This window comes from Haliotis rubra, unplaced genomic scaffold (genome assembly GCF_003918875.1).
Source record: "Haliotis rubra isolate DU_JTF1 unplaced genomic scaffold, ASM391887v1 Scf293, whole genome shotgun sequence".
In the NCBI taxonomy this organism is placed as follows: domain Eukaryota; kingdom Metazoa; phylum Mollusca; class Gastropoda; order Lepetellida; family Haliotidae; genus Haliotis; species Haliotis rubra.
Genome location: NW_025766961.1, coordinates 536,437 through 556,213, shown reverse-complemented (window position 1 = coordinate 556,213; position 19,777 = coordinate 536,437). Strand labels below are relative to the sequence as shown.

At 39.4% G+C, this 19,777-nt stretch overlaps 1 protein-coding gene across 1 annotated transcript in view; it reads left to right on the top strand.

The window, feature by feature from the left end:
- LOC124282131 (polycystin-1-like) overlaps positions 1-14,667 on the top strand; it is a 65,917-nt gene extending 51,250 nt beyond the window's left edge. Inside the window, 12 exon segments of the mRNA XM_046718105.1 lie at positions 1,530-1,643; positions 2,036-2,274; positions 3,083-3,213; positions 3,784-3,958; positions 4,368-4,493; positions 5,049-5,140; positions 7,755-7,840; positions 8,534-8,821; positions 10,469-10,603; positions 11,307-11,624; positions 11,937-12,134; positions 12,417-14,667. Coding sequence (XP_046574061.1) covers positions 1,530-1,643; positions 2,036-2,274; positions 3,083-3,213; positions 3,784-3,958; positions 4,368-4,493; positions 5,049-5,140; positions 7,755-7,840; positions 8,534-8,821; positions 10,469-10,603; positions 11,307-11,624; positions 11,937-12,134; positions 12,417-12,779 — 2,265 coding nt within the window. The 3' untranslated portion in view covers positions 12,780-14,667.
- The last annotated feature ends 5,110 nt before the right edge of the window (positions 14,668-19,777 follow it).

The following is a 19,777-nucleotide window of genomic DNA, read 5'->3' as shown; positions in this document are numbered from 1 at the left end:
GTGTTGGTGTGTTGTGGGTGGTGCTGGTGGTGCTGTTCAGTATACCCTAAGTTAACTACTCCAGATACCTGTATGCTGGAGTGGTGGTCATGCTGTAACACAGGTAGAGTTGTGGAGGTTGCAGCCATGTGTTGGTGTGTTGTAGGTGTTGCTGGTGGTGCTGTTCAGTATACCCTAAGTTAACTACTCCAGATACCTGTATGCTGGAGTGGTGGTCATGCTGTAACACAGGTAGAGTTGTGGAGGTTGCAGCCATGTGTTGGTGTGTTGTAGGTGTTGTAGGTGGTGCTGTTCAGTGTACCCTAAGTTAACTACTCCAGATACCTGTATGCTGGAGTGGTGGTCATGCTGTAACACAGGTAGAGTTGTGGAGGTTGCAGCCATGTGTTGGTGTGTTGTAGGTGTTGCTGGTGCATGCTGTTCAGTATACCCTAAGTTAACTACTCCAGATACCTGTATGCTGGAGTGGTGGTCATGCTGTAACACAGGTAGAGTTGTGGAAGTTGCAGCCATGTGTTGGTGTGTTGTAGGTGTTGTAGGTGGTGCTGTTCAGTGTACCCTAAGTTAACTACTCCAGATACCTGTATGCTGGAGTCATGCTGTAACACAGGTAGAGTTGTGGAGGTTGCAGCCATGTGTTGGTGTGTTGTAGGCGTTGCAGGTGGTGCTGTTCAGTATACCCTAAGTTAACTACTCCAGATACCTGTATGCTGGAGTGGTGGTCATGCTGTAACACAGGTAGAGTTGTGGAGGTTGCAGCCATGTGTTGGTGTGTTGCTGGTGGCGCTGTTCAGTATACCCTAAGTTAACTACTCCAGATACCTGTATGCTGGAGTGGTGGTCATGCTGTACACAGGTAGAGTTGTGGAGGTTGCAGCCATGTGTTGGTGTGTTGTAGGTGTTGCAGGTGGCGCTGTTCAGTATACCCTAAGTTAACTACTCCAGATACCTGTATGCTGGAGTGGTGGTCATGCTGTAACACAGGTAGAGTTGTGGAGGTTGCAGCCATGTGTTGGTGTGTTGTAGGTGTTGCTGGTGGCACTGTTCAGTATACCCTAAGTTAACTACTCCAGATACCTGTATGCTGGAGTGGTGGTCATGCTGTAACACAGGTAGAGTTGTGGAGGTTGCAGCCATGTGTTGGTGTGTTGTAGGTGGCGCTGTTCAGTATACCCTAAGTTAACTACTCCAGATACCTGTATGCTGGAGTGGTGGTCATGCTGTAACACAGGTAGAGTTGTGGAGGTTGCAGCCGTGTGTTGGTGTGTTGTAGGTGTTGCTGGTGGCGCTGTTCAGTGTACCCTAAGTTAACTACTCCAGATACCTGTATGCTGGAGTGGTGGTCATACTGTAACACAGGTAGAGTTGTGGAGGTTGCAGCCGTGTGTTGGTGTGTTGTAGGTGTTGTAGGTGGTGCTGTTCAGTGTACCCTAAGTTAACTACTCCAGATACCTGTATGCTGGAGTGGTGGTCATGCTGTAACACAGGTAGAGTTGTGGAGGTTGCAGCCGTTTGTTGGTGTGTTGTAGGTGTTGCTGGTGGCGCTGTATCTGGCAGCACGCAGCCGAGACGTCCAGGAGGAGATCGAGAAGGAGTCCATCACAATACCTCCAGTAGTTGACAATCTCTTCGAAACATTCAAGGTAGTGAACATCACATGCTTGTTTCTTGCCCAGGGTTGCTTGCTGTATTACACTACGATAAGACCAGTTCTGAACTTATCACTATGATTATCACTGCACTAAATGAAGGGAGGCATACATTACAACAGTTAGGATTTGAGCTAGGCCCATCTGACTACATGATTGAATTATGTATTGGTTGTTTAACAACATAATTAATGTTTTCTGAATGTATTGGGTTAATTGGTATTAGAGGGAGTGAGTTAAGTCATATTAAATGTTTGCCTGTTTGACACAGGGGTTGCAGTCATGTTAGTTACTCTTGTGGGTTGCGGGGTCTGAACTGTCTTTAGTCTCGTGACACCACCAGCTTTCTGTGTTTTCTTCACCTTGCTCCATGTTCCCTCTCCCAGGATGTCAAGTTCCGTCCCCTGGGTGGGTTCGCCCTGATGCACGCCAAGGAGGAGGGCGTGAAGATCCAGCGCATGCACGTGATACTGCGGCAGTTCATCTCCCACATGCTCCTGCTGTCACTGCTGCTGGCTATCTGCTTCGTCTACAATGGCACCACCAACTGCATGTTGTCACAGCATGTACAACATCTCCTGCAGCAGGATGGAGCTGCAGGACTCAACCTCAGTCACGTCAGGAGGTTAGAATACTAATGTCACTGTCTGTATACTGAATACTGGTGTAGGAAAACGTACCAGTGGTCTCTTGAATATTTATGGTTCAATGAAAGTTGATAAATTATGATGATACACTTCAAAGGCTTTACAGGCTGTTCCAGTTAGGTTGGAAGGAAGTCATTATCAGTAGCCAATCCATCTTCATCAATAAAACATTGGCCACTTGAAATCTTTAAAGACAAAAAAACAAACATTTATTGAATTATTTTCTTCTAAAAATCCCAATAAATAAAGTTGTTGTTATTTCTGGAGTATATCTCATGGTTGTAAGTATAGCATGGATGCAGCCCACATTGGTTCAAGGATTTTTGAAGATCACAAGTGAAGAATTGCATACATTACACAAAGGTGCAAAACCCCACATCCTTGTCATGTTAATATGTACAACCTGGTCTGATGCTTACAACAAAAATCCTCAAACATTTGACCATTATTTTGCTTGTGAAAGGACATTTGTTCCTTGTCATCTGTGGTATTTCTGATTAAGTGCACACCTTTTCTGAAAAGCTGTATATTTTGGTGAAGACAAAATTGATGACAAATCTGATGTACCATTCTTGGACTTCTCTTATGTATTTTAAATATTGAAATGTCAGACATACATCAGCATGGTCAGCTGTCATATATCTTACTGGATTTCAACCAAATTATCTTCAACTTCTCATCAGTTGCCAGATCATAACTATGGCAGATGAATGAATTGGATGCAGTCTTACACTTCCTCCACATGTCTGACTCTGCCAAAGTTGCTGAAGACTTGCTTTGTTTCAGCATCCCAGACTTCAGGACGTGGACTGAGACAGTGCTGGCCGACACTCTGCACCATCGAGAACTGAATCCCCAGGAGCAGTTTGGGATCCTGCTGGGGCCAGCGCGACTCCGTCAGATCAGGAGCACACTTGGTATGTGGCATTACATGATGAAAGGTCATCATCAATTACTAGCGAAAGATCTAGTCAAAGTGTTTTATTATACAAAAAATTAAATCCCTCCTTGTAGATAACTACCTAGAAAAATGTTTCTGTAATTAAAATCCAAACTAAAGCTTATGATAACTTCTGTGAGAGGCATTATAGAAGTTGGGAAGTACAATATTGACAAACTTTATGGATAACAACCGCAGTAGTGCAATGTTTCGATACAGATTCTTGTATCATTGCCAAGTGTGTCCATATTAAGACTTGTCATGTAAAACATATTTGGTCAGTGATAATAAAACCAGGGACTGGACAATCCAGTGACTGTCATCATGAGCATAGATTCTCATGTTTTTAACAGAAATACTTGCTATCATCATAGGATCATACACTTCTGACACTCCCTTGCCTCCTTGGTAAATCAGGTTTATGTTAGGTAGATGGGCACCATGGCTGTTGTGTCATTATCAAACTGTTTACTGGTTCCCATCAAGTTTGAAACCTGTCTTACCTGTTACCACACATCTGTAAGGGGAGATAACTTGCTACTTTCAGATGATTGTCCTATTAGCTCTCCCCTTGCCAAGTTCCACTTGCCAGCACTGACAGCATTACCATGTGAGGGAAACCTCTGCTTCACCGAGGATACTGCCACGTACGGCGAAGCCTGGAGCAACAACATGGGCAACAACGTTACCTGGAGATACTTCACAGCGCCAGAGCTTCACATGTACGTCACCCTCTCTGATTGGTCATCCACTCATGCTCCATTGCAATGTCCTCGCTACATGTTCAACATTGTTGTATAGTCTAAAGGCTAGAGTAAATTAGTAATAAGATTCCAGTTCCAATTTATTAATAATATGAGGCATTTCCATGTTTTACTTATATACAAACTGTATCAAGAGATATATGTAAATTAACTATTGATGAAAATTTATTAACATGAATGTTTAGGAGGACAATGTTACAGTGTATTTTGTAGGGAGTATAAGGTCTTTTCTTTGGTCTTCATCGTGCTGGGTTAAAAAGATATGGACCTTGAATGAGAAAAGAGAATTAGATTCTGAGTATTATAGTAGACAGCAGGATGTCTAAAAACATCATCATTACAACACTGAATGCCGTTTTCCTCTTAGGCGTGAAAAATATGGCCATGACCTCCACTACTCCGGTGGAGGCTACGTGATGACTCTCGGTAACACCTACAACGAGACACTCAGCATCCTCAGTGATGTATTTGATAAGGACTGGATCAATCTGCGGTAAGTGTTACTGGAGAATCTAATCTTAAGTGATATCCCCAACTCACCCAGGAAAAAGTTATTGACCCAAAAGTGATGTCAAGTTGATTGTGATTAAAGGAAACTTATTTGTGTCAGGTATTGTGTCTGATGTACAATATTATGTCAGCCATGCTTGAAAACTACATGTAACAACAGAGGCTCTTAATATGGGGGCTTTGTTCTACTTCATATGAGAAAAGAAATTGGAAAATATTGAGTTTAGTGTTTTTTACCCTGCTCTTTGTGTGGGTATGGAAATAAGAGCATTCACAACACTGGTGTCAGCTATAAATAGATTTCATGGAAAGGGAGAAAGTGTGCTTGGTGTGAAATTGAGTAAATTTTGTGTGGACATCAAAATCTAAATGAACATGTGTGAGCTATTCTCTCTCATGATATGTAAAATACACAGGCTGTTGGCTGTTCATTTCAAACATACCAAATATCCTGTTTCATTGTAAATACTATAGTGTGTTGTACTAGCATTGTGTGATGGTAAATAAATATAAATTACATATTAGCTGTCTGTTACAGGACAAGGGCTGTGTTCATCGAGTTCTCTCTATACAGTGCTGCCGCCGACCTCACAACTACAGTCACAGTCCTCCTGGAGTTTCCCTTGACAGGTACACAACACCCCTGCATGGCGGACGTGGAACTGCCTTGAGTGTGTCATCATCATCATTATAGCCTATATCAGTTGTTGCCATAGTGACTCACTCATTCACCATCTGTAATCTTTGCTGATTTGCAGTTTTGGAATCGTTTTATAGAGCTGATTTATTTTCAAAGGTGTTTCTCATGAGGCAGGATTGTGTACTCATTCAAAAGTCTTCCCAAAATGAGGTTTTCTTTATCATTTCGTATTGGCATCACACGGATTTTCCACCAGGAGTCTTTTTGCTAAGATTTACAAACACCGATTTTCTACCCATACATCCTTTTGATAAGTATTTACAAACATGTCTGTCAATGTCAGCATCCTAGTTTTGAACTGAATTCCATGATCAGCTATCAGTATTGTCTCATGTTCATATTGACTGTGTATTATTGAGATGTGTTTAGGCTGTGGAACTGAAAGTTATATTCATGTGACTCGGGTCTTCCAGCTTTTGGTATCACTCTGAGGCCTCGTTGAAAGGAACTCATGTGTTGTCAAACTTCTTGAGAATTCACTTCTTGTTTGTAAAACCAGAACTGTTTCATCATTAGAACAGACACGGTGGTGTTCGCATTATGGCCCTTTATTTCTGATAGTTCATGTACAAAACCCTGAAACAATTAAAACATTCTTTAGACAAAACATAAACATATGCTGATAGATAATATCAATCATTAATATCTTTAAATATAACCATTTACAAAATATCATTATTGCTAATCTATTCCATATACATTGCCTCAATATTTCATTGATGACACATTCCATTTATACTTTAATTCATACATAGATAGGCATATACATATCATATCATATAGGGAAACAAGCATTTCTTATCATGTAGACATTACACAATGCATATATAAAATATAATACACCCACCAAGTGTGTGGACCTGGGTATAATCAGTACACACTGACAGCTTCACGAGCAATACACCTACATCTCCACGAATAAATGAAACATATATACACATTGTGCAGACTAATCAAATGACAGCAATAACAATACAACAAATACGTTTAGTTATTGCTGATTAATGAGAAACATTTAAAATATATATAATGGTAAAACCCTGCTTCATTCTTACATTCACACATTATGCAGTCATACATTTACACATTATACATTCATACATTTACACATTCATATTTTCATACATTTACACATCCATACGACAGCTGTATTGTACTTAAAGATTAAGTTTAACACTGATAAATAGCTTACTGAATTATTGAATTATTTACCATTTGTAAATAATTAGACTTATAATGCATTACATTCTGCAACACAACTAGTTATCACAAACTACTCAATATTTACAATATGACAAAGCAGCCAAATTATCAAAGCATAAACACAATATGCGTATACATCCAATGAGTATGTACAAACTACAAACAGTATGGAAATAGACTAACCTTCAGAAATGATCTCAAGAGCTCCTATAAATGTCCAATTAACTCAAAACGTGTGAGATTCAAAATCCACAAATGCCTTGTGACCAGTTGACAGTTGAAACGTTATGAACTGATAATAAACTCAAACCTTAAAACAGGGGACAGTAAGCTAACAAGGTTTATGACAAAGGGACAGTAAGTGGCGCGCTTGGGCAGGCTATTGTGTGGCAGTGCTCTGGGTGATTGTGGCTGAGGCAGAAAACTCATGCAGTAAGCTGAGAGATGGGTTAAGAGAAGCTGAAGAGTGAAGTATATAATGTTTAAAATACACTAAACTGAATATTTACTTCAGTTAAAACTAAAGAATAAAACACTAAATATATACAAACATTTCATCCTGTCACATATGTTATTACTGAACAAAATTTAACTTTTTTTTCTCAAATATTTGATCCTAATATTTTGCTCAGTGATCTCCCATACCAGACGACTGGAATGCAAAGGAAGTATTGTTTAAGAATCAAGAACATGTGTTGTTCATGGTTTGTTTCAGGCATCTGGTCATCAAACAATTTACCATTACGAAAAATATCATTTTCAACTTACTTGCAACAATTTACATTAAATTGGACTTTGTATTATGATTAAAATATACCTATGTGAGAAATGAAGATCTCAGGAATAGCATCAAACGATTTGATTCATCGAAAATCAAATCTGACATCTTAGTTTCGATTTTCAATAACCATTATCACTATTTCGATTCGATATTTGAATTTCTATTTCAATTGTTTCCACACAGTGAGAATGTAATTTTTAATCCAACTCGATCAGTTTCAAGCACAGAAATAAGGCGAAACATGATTGGTTGACGCCGAGCTAATTATCCAATGAGCATTGTCGTTAGTAGACATCGTCAAGTTGAAGATGGATTTCACATAAAAAAAGCTGACACTTGAACTCTCAGAGTTAAATGAAATCTAATGTTTTTACTTGTATGAAGAATTGAATCGAAAATGATCGAATCAAGGGTCCAGTATTGACAATCGAATCGAATCGAGGTCTGGGTGAATCGTTGCAGCCCTAGCATCAAATGTTTGTGTCAAGGTCCTGTATTTCTCTGTGTATCTGGCTTGGTTTCGAATACCTACATAATGATGACATGTGATTGTCCTGCAGGAGGCGCCCTCTCTAGTCAGTATGTATCAACCATCAAACTCCTACGCTTCATCCCCGGCAGAGTCGATCCCCTCATGGTCAGTGAGGTAAGACATTCCCACTTATCATCAACCTTCTCAGAATTATCAAATTGTTGGAACAAAAAATGGAAAATAGTTTTGTCAATTCTATGGTAACCTTGCAATGAAAGCAAAGATTCTTTCAAACTGATGTGCAACTTGTGTGAAGAATACTGTGAAGTGAAGGTTACAAAGACCTTAGGATGATACTGCTGATTGTCTGTGAACACTAAGGTTGTGTGATGACCCTCCTGGGCTGCTTGCATGCTGTTTTTTATGTGTTGTTTCTATGGGTTTTCTCTTCTACATTTTTACCATAAAAGTACAAAGTATATGCTCATACCACTCCCAAACTTTGTGTAATATTGTTGTGTGTAATAGTATCATTAAATGCATATCTTCCACTCTTGATTCCAACCTTTCACCTTGAAGCTCTGGCAGTTCAACATACTGAAGTAGGTTGAGTGAACCTTCAGCAAACACTGGCTGTAAATCAGATGAATCATTTTTTACCACTATGATTCTTAAATTTTTAGCAAAGTAAATCTTTAATAATAAACATAAAGAACTGACAGGGTTTCAAAATGGCAGTGTGTTTATAGCACAGCCATAATTATTCTCCATTTTGTCCATTTTCAAGTTAAATAGGTCAGTGTCTCCCTAGAAACCAATACCTGATCCCTAACATGTATTGAGTCTGATTTGCCACTTGCTCTCCAGGTTCTGTTCCTGCTCTGCGCCATCTACCTGTTTGTCCATCTTGGGTTCACAATACGAGAAGAACGAGCCCAGTTTGTGAAGCAGTTCTGGAACTGGTTAGATCTAGTCATCGTGGTGTTGACAGTTGTGTGTATTGGCCTCTACATGGCTTGTGTTGTCACGGCAACAGACACATTTGGTTACTACACTGCTCACAAGAATGATTTCACAAACTTTGAGATGCCCGCACACTTGCATGATGTTATGCGTATGCTGCATGCATGGCTGTTGTTCCTAATATTCCTGAAGGTAACATTTAGTCACCTGTTGATGACACTAGGGCTCAAGCCTCAAATATAGGCACTAATATACAGCTTTAATAATTCACTAGCGATTTAGCACACAAGAGTTACACCTTATACTTGTCAATGAGTATACACCAATACAACAGCAGGTTCATTGTGGGGTGACACTTTCCACAACACTGTTGGTGTATTAGCTGATATAGCAAGGAATGTATAACCAACAGATACCACACTCTGGGCAAGTTAATGTTTATTTACCTTTCTGTTTAATGCAATCTGTGTACAGTTGACAGATATATCATGAACTGAAATACAAATAAACACTTAAAATGTGAATTTACCCATGAAGATCCAGATTCAAAAGATCCAGTTTAGAATTGGTCTTCAGTAACCCATGCTTGTCGAAAAAGGCAACAAACATGATTGGGTGGTATGACTCACTGTCTTGGTTGACACATGTCATCGTATCCCATTTGTGTAGATTGATGCTCTTGCTGTTGATCACTGGATTGTCTGGTCCAGACTCAATTATTTACAGACCACGCCATATAGCTGAATTATGCTGAGAGTGGCGATAAACAACCAACCAACCAACCAACTAAAGTGTGAATTGTTTCCCAAATGTTTCGATTCACTCTCTGGTGGAGAAGTAATGTCAGTGGCTTGCCATTTAGATAGTTACACAGATGAATCTGCACTTCTACTTGAGTTGGAAAGTTTAAGGAAGCATGTATGTATATAACCTGAATATGGCACCATAAGAAAAGGGTATACATGTGTAAATGATGAGAACTGTATCAGTCAGTGCTGATGAAAACGGGATGTTGATCATTGTGAAGTCTTGTAGATATGGTGGTCCTGATTAATGCCTTCTAACAATAATACTACTTCAAAGGAATATTGGTATGTTGACTTACATTTCCAGAATATATGTTTGTACATTTCCATAATGATGCAGTACGACTCTCTATCATGGAGACCTGTGAAGGTCCTGGTATAATGAACCTTCAGTAACCCATGCTTGTCGTAAGAGGCAACTAACGGGATCGGGTGGCCAGGACTCGACACATGTCATCGGTTCCCAATTGCGCAGGTCGATGCTCATGCTGTTGATCACTAGATTGTCTGGTCCAGACTAGATTATATACAGACCGTCGTCATATAGCTGGAATATTGCTGAGTGCGGCGTAAAACTAAACTCACTCACTCTATCATGGCTTGTAGCTAGTGTATGGTATATCATATGACAAGTTACCAGCAAGATACATATTGTACCCTGACATAGTGTACAGCATATACGGATCCAGAAGGGGGTACAGGTGTGAACCCCCTCCCTATCACCAGCACCAGTTATGATGCATACCTTACAGCAACTAACTCCTAGTTGTCTAAGTGATCAGACATACTAATTTATGCATGCAACAATACTACTCCATGTGTTTTCAACAAAGTTGTCACCAGATCAAGAGTAGATCATACTTTAAACAGCATAGAAAGGTGTATGGTGTTAACAAGCCTATAGCTATCAACATCAACATCAACATCAAATCTATTAATTTGACTTAAACCTCCTGTTTCCTCATAATAGTGGCCACAATCATTCACTGATTTGCAGGAAGATTGGAAAGTTAAAGATGTGTGTATTTTACAGGTCGTGCGACAGTTACGCTTCTTCCCTATGTTCCATGCATATGGGAAGACAATCTCGAATGCGCTGGGGAAGCTGGCCGGCTGTACATTAATATTCCTGCTGGGTCTGATGTCCTCCGCCCAACTGGGATACCTGGTACGTAGCATAGCTTGGATACCTGGTACGTAGCATAGTTTGGATACCTGGTACGTAGCATAGGTGGGATACCTGGTACGTAGCATAGCTTGGATACCTGGTACGTAGCATAGCTTGGATACCTGGTACGTAGCATAGCTTGGATACCTGGTACGTAGACTAGGTGGGATACCTGGTACATAGCATAGCTTGGATACCTGGTACGTAGCATAGCTTGGATACCTGGTACGTAGCATAGCTTGGATACCTGGTACGTTGCATAGCTTGGATACCTGGTACATAGCATAGGTGAAATACCTGGTACATAGCATAGCTTGGATACCTGGGTCCCGTTTCAGAGAGCTATGGTAGTGCTACGACCTTTGTAAGTCTTTGTTACAGTATAGGAGGTACTACAGTCAAGGCACTACGATAACTTTCTGAAACGGGGCCCAGGTACATTGAATAGATGGGTCTGCCTTGCAGTAAGGTTTGCAGGGATTACAGTAACTAAGGATATGTTTAGTAAGGATTCTATATCAGTGTAACCCTTGCCTGGACATACCTGGCTGATAGTGTCCTTTACCCCAGATGGATCATTGCAAATGGTATCAACCACTGTTCCTTCTCGCCCAGACAAGATTATGCTATTGCACATTAATTTCACAATAAAACAACAGTTATGTCTTATTCTGGTATTAAACACATATAATATCGTTTTCAGTATTTTGGAATGACCACCAGGGGCTTCGCAAGCTTTCAGTCAGCCCTACTTTCCCTGATGGGAGTCATACGTGGGTCGTTTGATTTCCTGCATTTCCTCCACCACTGGCCCGTCATGACCCACTTCTACTTCTACTCCTTCTACGCCTTCGCCTACGGGCTGTTCATCGGACTGGTGATTGCCGTGATGCTGGACACGTACAAGATCACCCACCAGTCCTTGTTCTTCAAGTCTACCCTGGACACACAGGACCATGAGATGATCGAGTTCATGATGAAGAGGTTCAAGCTGTGGGCAGGCATCACTAAACAGAAACCTGTGAGTGTAACTTACATATGGCGTTTTGTTTCCTCGGTGTATGGATCAGCAGACCCTAAAAACCAGGAAATTGCTGGATAAAGTAAAATTCCATCTGAAAGGCTATTGTATTTTATACTGTGTCTAAATAATCACATTTCCTCTCCAAAAGTCACAAGCTGTCTCCCTGTCCGACTGAGTCAAGGGTTATGGGACCTGTAATTGTTACTTCAAATACTTTCACAGTTTTACTAGTCAATAGTGCTTCCATGGTTTGATATGAAAGGTACAAAATTTTTGTAACATTTCACATGATTAGAAATGTGCTTGCAGGCATTCCGATCAGTCCGGTTCAAGGGGCATCCGTCCCTGCCGAGTCGAGCCAGTAGCACGTCCCGGCGTTCCAGCATCTCCTCATCTCTCAGCAGCGGCAGTGATCCAGTACTGTCAGAGGAACAAGCCCTGTACCTGGAACACCAGCTGGACAATGCTGTACCTCGCTGGGAGCATCTGCTCAACCGCTTCGACAGGGTCAGTCTCGTCAGAGTCACATGATATCCGCAGACATTACTCACAACCATGATTATCCATTCTGTTGTAAAACCCCTGCATGCATTCACAGCAGAAACTGTCTGTTGTATTTCAGAAAGTAATGTATCTATTCATTCTTATTATTGCGACACTGCTGAAACCAGTATTGAGATCATATGGAGACTTATAGTCATTACCACATACAGTGATTTTAGGCCCACTTTATGATTACACAAATGGTTTTACGAGCTAAATTAATGTTATGTATTGGTCACATTGTAGATTGAAAAGCTTGAGGTAGAAGAAGATCATCAAATGAGGAAGATTGAAAAAGAACTCAAAGGTTGGGAAACAAAGCAAAATAGCCCTCAACGAAAGCCACCAGTCAAAAAAAAGAGCACCTTTGAGAAATTCCAGCACAACTTCAAGGGCAAGAGTCAGTTTGCAGGGAAAGACAAACATCTCGCTGGTCGAACTTCCGTTACACCTCCAACAATATCTCCAAGGAAACCAGTGACCGAGACACATGAAGTACGTCCTCATAGCTATGAAGGGGAACGTTCAGAAGCTGTGGCGATGAAAAATATGCAGGAGAAAAAACGTGACACAACCAAAAATGTGAGATTTTCAAAACCTGCATGGTGAAAACAGGTGATAACCTAAGACTATATCAAGATGACACAACTGTGTTGAAATGAGTATTACTTGCTGTGCATCATGCATACCTGACACGGAGTGGACTCTACATAGTACCTCAATCACACCAAAGGTCTGTAACCATTTGTACATAGTGTTCCTAAAATGATGACTGTAAGCAATGTGCCACTACTGACAAAACCAAATGCCAAAACCTTCCACCGCCTCCAACAGTCCACAGGCCAGGTCTAACAGTTTCTGTGATGTTCTGCTCAACACCAGGTCCACAAGTCTTTAGTGTTGTTCAGTGGAGTTCTGTATAAGGCCACAAGTCTCCTGTGATTTTCCAAGGAATGTCTACAGATCAACAAGACTTCTAAGATGTTCCTGGGAATGTTCACAGTTTCACAAGTCTTAAGTGATGTTCCTAGGAATGTCTACAGATTAGCAAGTCTTCTGAGATGTTCCTGGGAATGTCTGCAGATTAACAAGTCTTCTGAGAAGTTCCTGGGAATGTCTGCAGATTAACAAGTCTTCTGAGATGTTCCAAGCAATGCCTATAATCCACAAGTCTTAAGTGCTGTTCCTTGGAATGTCTGCAGATTCACAAGTCTTCTGAGATGTTCCCACAAATATCTACAGATCCATATGTCTTCTGTGATGCTCATCTATAAACTGCTGATAATGGTGTCTCGACATCTGTTCTTGAAGACTGAACTAACTGAGATGCCTCACTGCTGCCTTCGTGTTGCCCTGTGATTCCCTGGCTAGAGGTGTATCTAGCCACACAGCTGGGGTGGGCTCATGTCAACCCTTCATAATGTTATCCGTCCATGTGCGAGGTCAGTTGTTGAAGGTTCAGCCAATCAGAAACTGTGATAAAGACACAATCTATCCCAGGGTTCCAAGTGCTACTGAATGATCAATCTTGGATTTGAATTGCGTGTATGTTGTATATGTGTAGATATTAGCAACACCATGTGCCAAATCAGTGATGACTACAACAGTAACTGGTCATGTGAATGTCTTCAGTGTCTAGTTGTACACATTTTGTTTTGAATGTTAATATTGAATTATGGAACAACAAATTTTCTTTTCTTGTACATGTGCCTTTACATTTTTATACCAATGGTTGCCAAATTCCTCCGTCCCATTTTAGCCGATATCAAATGTTCTTTGTACATTGTGGAATGGTGTTATCAACTTGTTGGTTTTGCAAGTACCATTATGTCATAGTGTTGTGTATTTATTTCCTCAAGTTATTAAGTTATTTCATACGAGACATTGTATAACATAAAACAATCTTAATCAAGTTATGCATTTTTGTTAAGGCCAGACCAATATATTTTCTGATTTTTTATATGAAGATTCCCTGTATAATGCAGATATTATGATTAAAATGTAAGATTGTTGAAAGGAACTATTTAATTTTAATATATTTTTTGTGATCATATTGATTTAATAGTCATTTCAGATCAGTTCTGATATGTATTTTTGTATTTTCTGCCTCTGCCTTAGGATGCTGCCTCTGAGGATGTTTTTCACCCCAAAACTAGAACTGAATTGGTCTGGCATAATTATTAATGGTAGGGATTGAGAGAATGACAGTCAGTAGTATATGATCTATCTAATTACCAATGAAAATTAATCTGAAACACTAATTAGTATTTATTTATCCAGTGAGTGTGTTGATATCACGGTTTTATGAAACTGTTGTGTGAAGAAATTCCTAATTTGTCAATGTGCTGACATTTGCAGTTTACAACATGAAATCATTTGAAATACTTTCCTCATGTTATGGATTAATGACTAATGATATGAATGACATTTATCCATGCATTTAAATGTCTTCTGTTTCTTATAAACATTGTTTTAAATATTAAAGAGTCTCTATAAACTGGCAGTGAGTAGATATTGGTAAAGATTAAAATCAGATTGTAAATATAGGTTCTGGCAGTTTTCTTGACATGTCAATGTAATACCTGCTTTAACCAGTATTTAACTTGATAATATTAACAAATTCCTTCACTTACTTCAATATTCGTGTTCTGGTATTTGAAGCACAATGTTTTCACGTGTTTATCACATTATTTATACCAGGGTGTATCTCAGCTTCTTGCTTCTTGCTTCTGGTCGACTTCATATAAACTGTCATTGAAAATGTATGATTATTATATTTTGGAAACAAAATTAACATATCTAAAATGTTTCAAATTAGGGAATAGAGGCTTCTTATTCTCTTGTGACCAAATATGAACATCAGTTCCCTAATCTGAGCAAACATCCCTTCTTTCACCTTCTAAGTATGTCTAAAAATATTCACTGGTGCATGCCGGAGTTACTTCCCTTCCTCATCAGTTAGGCAGCTCCATAATGATTGTTGACAGTGAGAGCCAAATAAATCTGTTTTTATGTGATCAAAGATTAAATATGGACATGTCCTCAGTAAGAAGCAGCTAGCAGGACATATACAGCTGACATTTGAGGATGAGGGTACTCTATATTTGTCAGTTTTCTGAGAATAGTGGTACTCTGAAATGTATCTATATAGGGTCTTTATGCGGATCTGCTTCTGTACATAGTCCAATGTAACACAACATGTGACATTACACTTCATTCCTACCTCATTATACGTATCAAGTGAAACAACAAATCTATTGTTCTTCTTATGTTGCACTGTCATAGTAATCCATCTGGATCATCCAAAATATGTTGTTTTCTGGAATTGAGTCATTTGCAAGCAATTGGGCTTTTTTCGATTGATACCATTCTTGTAGTTTGTATAATTCTGTTTATACGTAGCTTTTTAACACATACACAAACAGTATGATGGTGATTTAACATGAATGAAAAGACATTACCTCTGAGAAATCTAAATAGTTATGTGTGCTTGATGTAGAGGTAACATTATTTCTAGTCTTGAGTATATTACCTGCTTAATCCATTTATTTTTGTGTAAATATTACGTTATGTTATGATAGTGCTTTATTGTTGTAGAAACGTGGTACAGCTACCATGGGGAGAAAATATGAATAGTTTATATCAAATCAAAACTTTGATTGAAAATTGTAATATGTGAGCATGAACGTCAGACACATGTAATTCCACATGTTAAGGGGGTACTTCTACACCTATTGGCAATAGAGACAATTTTATTGAAACAATTTTAAACCAAGTTTTGCATATTATTTGGCTTACAGATTTGACCAAACCAAAATCCACAATCATAAACTAAATATACATAGATTAATGTATTTTCATTCTCCAAACCACCCTTTATAGGATGAAAACATCAAAACACAAATACAGTAAGTTTTCCTTACAAAACAAACACTCTGTGCCAAAGGTATTGTACTGATCTACACAACATATATTCTGTTTACCATAGTAAATGGATGGCCAAATACTGTACGGCATGAATCTGTTTGTAGTGGTATTGATTGGAATTACAGGAGAAAGCCATCAAAAGTTAAACAATACATAATCTTTTTACAAACAATGATTCATTTGATAGTGAAGTATATATTTGAGTTATATAATATCATAATTTATACTCATCAATGCTCAGAACATGTTTTCGTTGAATGTGATACTGGTGATATGGGTTGTATTACCAATGTGATTTTAATGTTTATTGAAAGTAGGCACAATCTTAGTTTTTCAGGCATTAAGCTCAGCTTTCCTACCTATCCAGTGTATAAATGTTTCATTATTTAATTTAATCAGCTGTGATCAATATGATTATCAAAACATCACTGACTGTATGTTCCATGTCACTGTCAGAAGAAATGTGTAACAGATACTGAAAAATGAAAAAGAAATAATGGAACAAAGAGCAGAAAATTATATGTAAATTCTTGTTGAACAGTCATAGTTGTAGCGTAATATGTACATATGTGTTTGTAAGATTTCAGAGGAGTAATCACCCAGAAACTGGGGTGTCCAGATCAACAAATTTGTCACCACACTGATTACAAAATTGATCTTCAGAATGTTGTGTCAAAACAATCCTCACACTGATTACAAAATTGATCTTCAGAATGTTGTGTCAAAACAATCCTTCCATTTCTGTGTCTATTTCCGTCCATGACAATAAGAAGGGTATCTGCAGCAATGCCTGACAAACAGAGATTGTGTTGTGACGTGAATGATTTGTGTGTACCGACGATACGTGTCTAGGCATGTAGAACTGTTGTCCATATTTAGCTGAGTGTTTAGTGCTACATGATCTGTGATATAAGGATATGCCGTCCCTTTAACATACTTTACACAGTGCCGGTGATTGGTCAACCTCATTTTCAGCTTTATAGGATGCTTCAAATGATCCAATCCTGCTTGTTTATGTCAATCAGAAGTAAATACACCTTTGTCTCATATCACCATTTCTAGACATACTGCTGAACAGTTGAGGAGGAACACGAGGAGGTTTAACACCAGTAGAATTGCCAGACATATATTTTGTTTATATAGACAGGGATGGCAATTTTCTGCTCATCTCGCGGATTTTATTTCAAATTGTTCAATTGTGAATCATCTAAATCCATTGAGAAACCCTCAACTCGATGACACAATATTACGTTTTCAGCTGAAAATAGATTTTCCTGTTGCCATCCCTGTATAGAAAATGTACGCCAAACGTTATTAATGCACCACCCTCATTTACACATAAAAACATGCAGGAAAACTTCCATATTCAGGCTGTGTATGTTTTTTCAGATCACAATAGTTCTACATTGGAAGGTTTACATTAGATTATGGCCATTATTTCAAGTCAGTTGTTATCCTCCCCACTTTTGACCCCCAACCCTCCCCTGTAAAACATCGATGTCTGTGTAAAGGTCCCTTCTATCAAGCAATACCTGGTGTTGGTTCAGATCCTAGTGTCCTCGTCAGGACCACCTCCCCCATTCCCCATCTATCCCCCAGTAAAACCTGCAGGTCTGTGTAAAGGTTCCTTCTATCAAGGAATACCTGGTGTTGGTTCAGATCCTAGTGTCCTCTTCATGCAGTGACTTCCTTCAGCAGGATGGCCATGTACATACATATATTTTTGAATGCTATTTATGTTTGTTTTCTAATACAAATCTCAATTCCTTTAAATATATTTTATATGTGACGACTGTCAATTTTTGACAAATGGATACAATAAATAAAAAAAAGATGAACCGATAGATTTGTTATTGTTTTGAGTCAAATCTACACTGATGAATGTGGTTAGCAAACAGACCATTATCATATGAATGTCTTACTTACAGAGAACACAAGGAATGTGTGACAACCCACATTGAATCCAGACTATGCTGGAAAACAAGAAATAATTCATTATTAATTATTCAACTTCGATAGAAGAGACAGTTGAAAATAAGGATGGATGCATTGTTATGCCTGATACTGTGATAACACTGTGTTGATAGTATCTCTGTTTAACACCGATATCCTGTAGCACCTGCTGAAGGCCCACGTGGTCACAACTATCAGGAGCTATCAGCTGACAAGACTTAGCAACTGGCCATACACTTTAGTCAGCATCTCTCTACTGTCTGCAAGACACATCAGGGATGTTGTTTCTAGCTTTATTTGATAAAACGATACCCATGGATATAAACAGATATTTAATAAAAATAACTCATATCTACCTAATATAGCCTGTCGTTTTGAAACTTTGATTGTTCTCAAAACCTTTGTTTCCTGGTGAAATGATGTGAAGACTTAAACATAATTTGACACATCATGAGTGAGTGAGTGAGTTAAGATTTTAAGTCACATCGGCAATATTTCAGCCATATCGTGTCGGCACATCATGAGAAACCAGCTATCAGTAGAGGTGATTATGCTATGTTCACACTATCACGATTCACGCCACGATTGAAATCGTGATCTTAATCATGGACTAATCGTGGTGATCCTATCAGATCTTGAGGTCAGTTGTGGCAATCGTAGAAAATGTTTGGACAGTTCAAAAAATTTCTACGATTAATTGTGTATTACGTTTCTACGATTAATAGTCAGTCATGACCATCGCATCAGATTGTATTGCATAGTAACAAAGCGCAATATATCGCATCTAATCGTGCTGCCATATCGTGGTGAATGGAAAACAATCATGGACATGGCAAACACTACACTCTGTTGAGATGTGTTGGATTCTCCCACGATCTGTCATGATCTGTGACTCTCTGTCAGACCCCATTGCTCACGACCTGACATGAATAACTCACAAGTAGATATGAGTTGATAGAGTAAATGTGAGTTGATACGAGTATCAACACTTTTTCACGGACACTTATGATCTGTTGCAAGTTCTTGCACCCGTATATGTCCCGGAAATCAGAATTAATGGGCCTGCAGGAGTTCTCTCTGATCCTCCGCATCTGCTCTAGATGAGATGCGGGTTGCAGGAGGTTGATCCACATCTGCCAGTCCACTTGGTCCCTCCATGCCCCTGAGATGACATTGTGTTTTTCATCCTCATAGTCCTCCTCTTGTGCTGCAATGCTTGGATGCCTCAGCCTCAGTAGGTTGTGCAGAGCCACTGCCGCCTCCACTATATCCTTCACAGTGTTGGGCTTCTGCTCTAGAGTCCTGAGGAGACACCTGAATCTATTGGCCAGGATTTCCACCACTCTCTCCCCCTTGAGAGTCTGTAGTTGAAATTCCTCTCCTTCCAGGACATCCTTCTTCTGCTGTATGGCTTCATGAGATAGTTCCAGAGTGCGAGGGCATCATCCCCAAGGATGAAGAAAGGCATGTCTTGGTGGTCATCAGAGCTTGCAGTCCTCGGGCTTCTTCTTCCATGCCGTTGAACAGCCCAAAGTCGCCACATATCTTAGCATCTGACATGTGTCCTTTTCCACCAAGCTCGATCCACACAAACTTGTAATCTGCATCCACCAGAGCTAGGAGTGGTATCGAAAAGAAGCCCTTGCAATTGAAGTACAGGCTGCCAGTTTCAGGTGGCTTCTTGATAGCAATGTGTTTGTCAACCAGGGCCCAAATGGCGTGGGGGT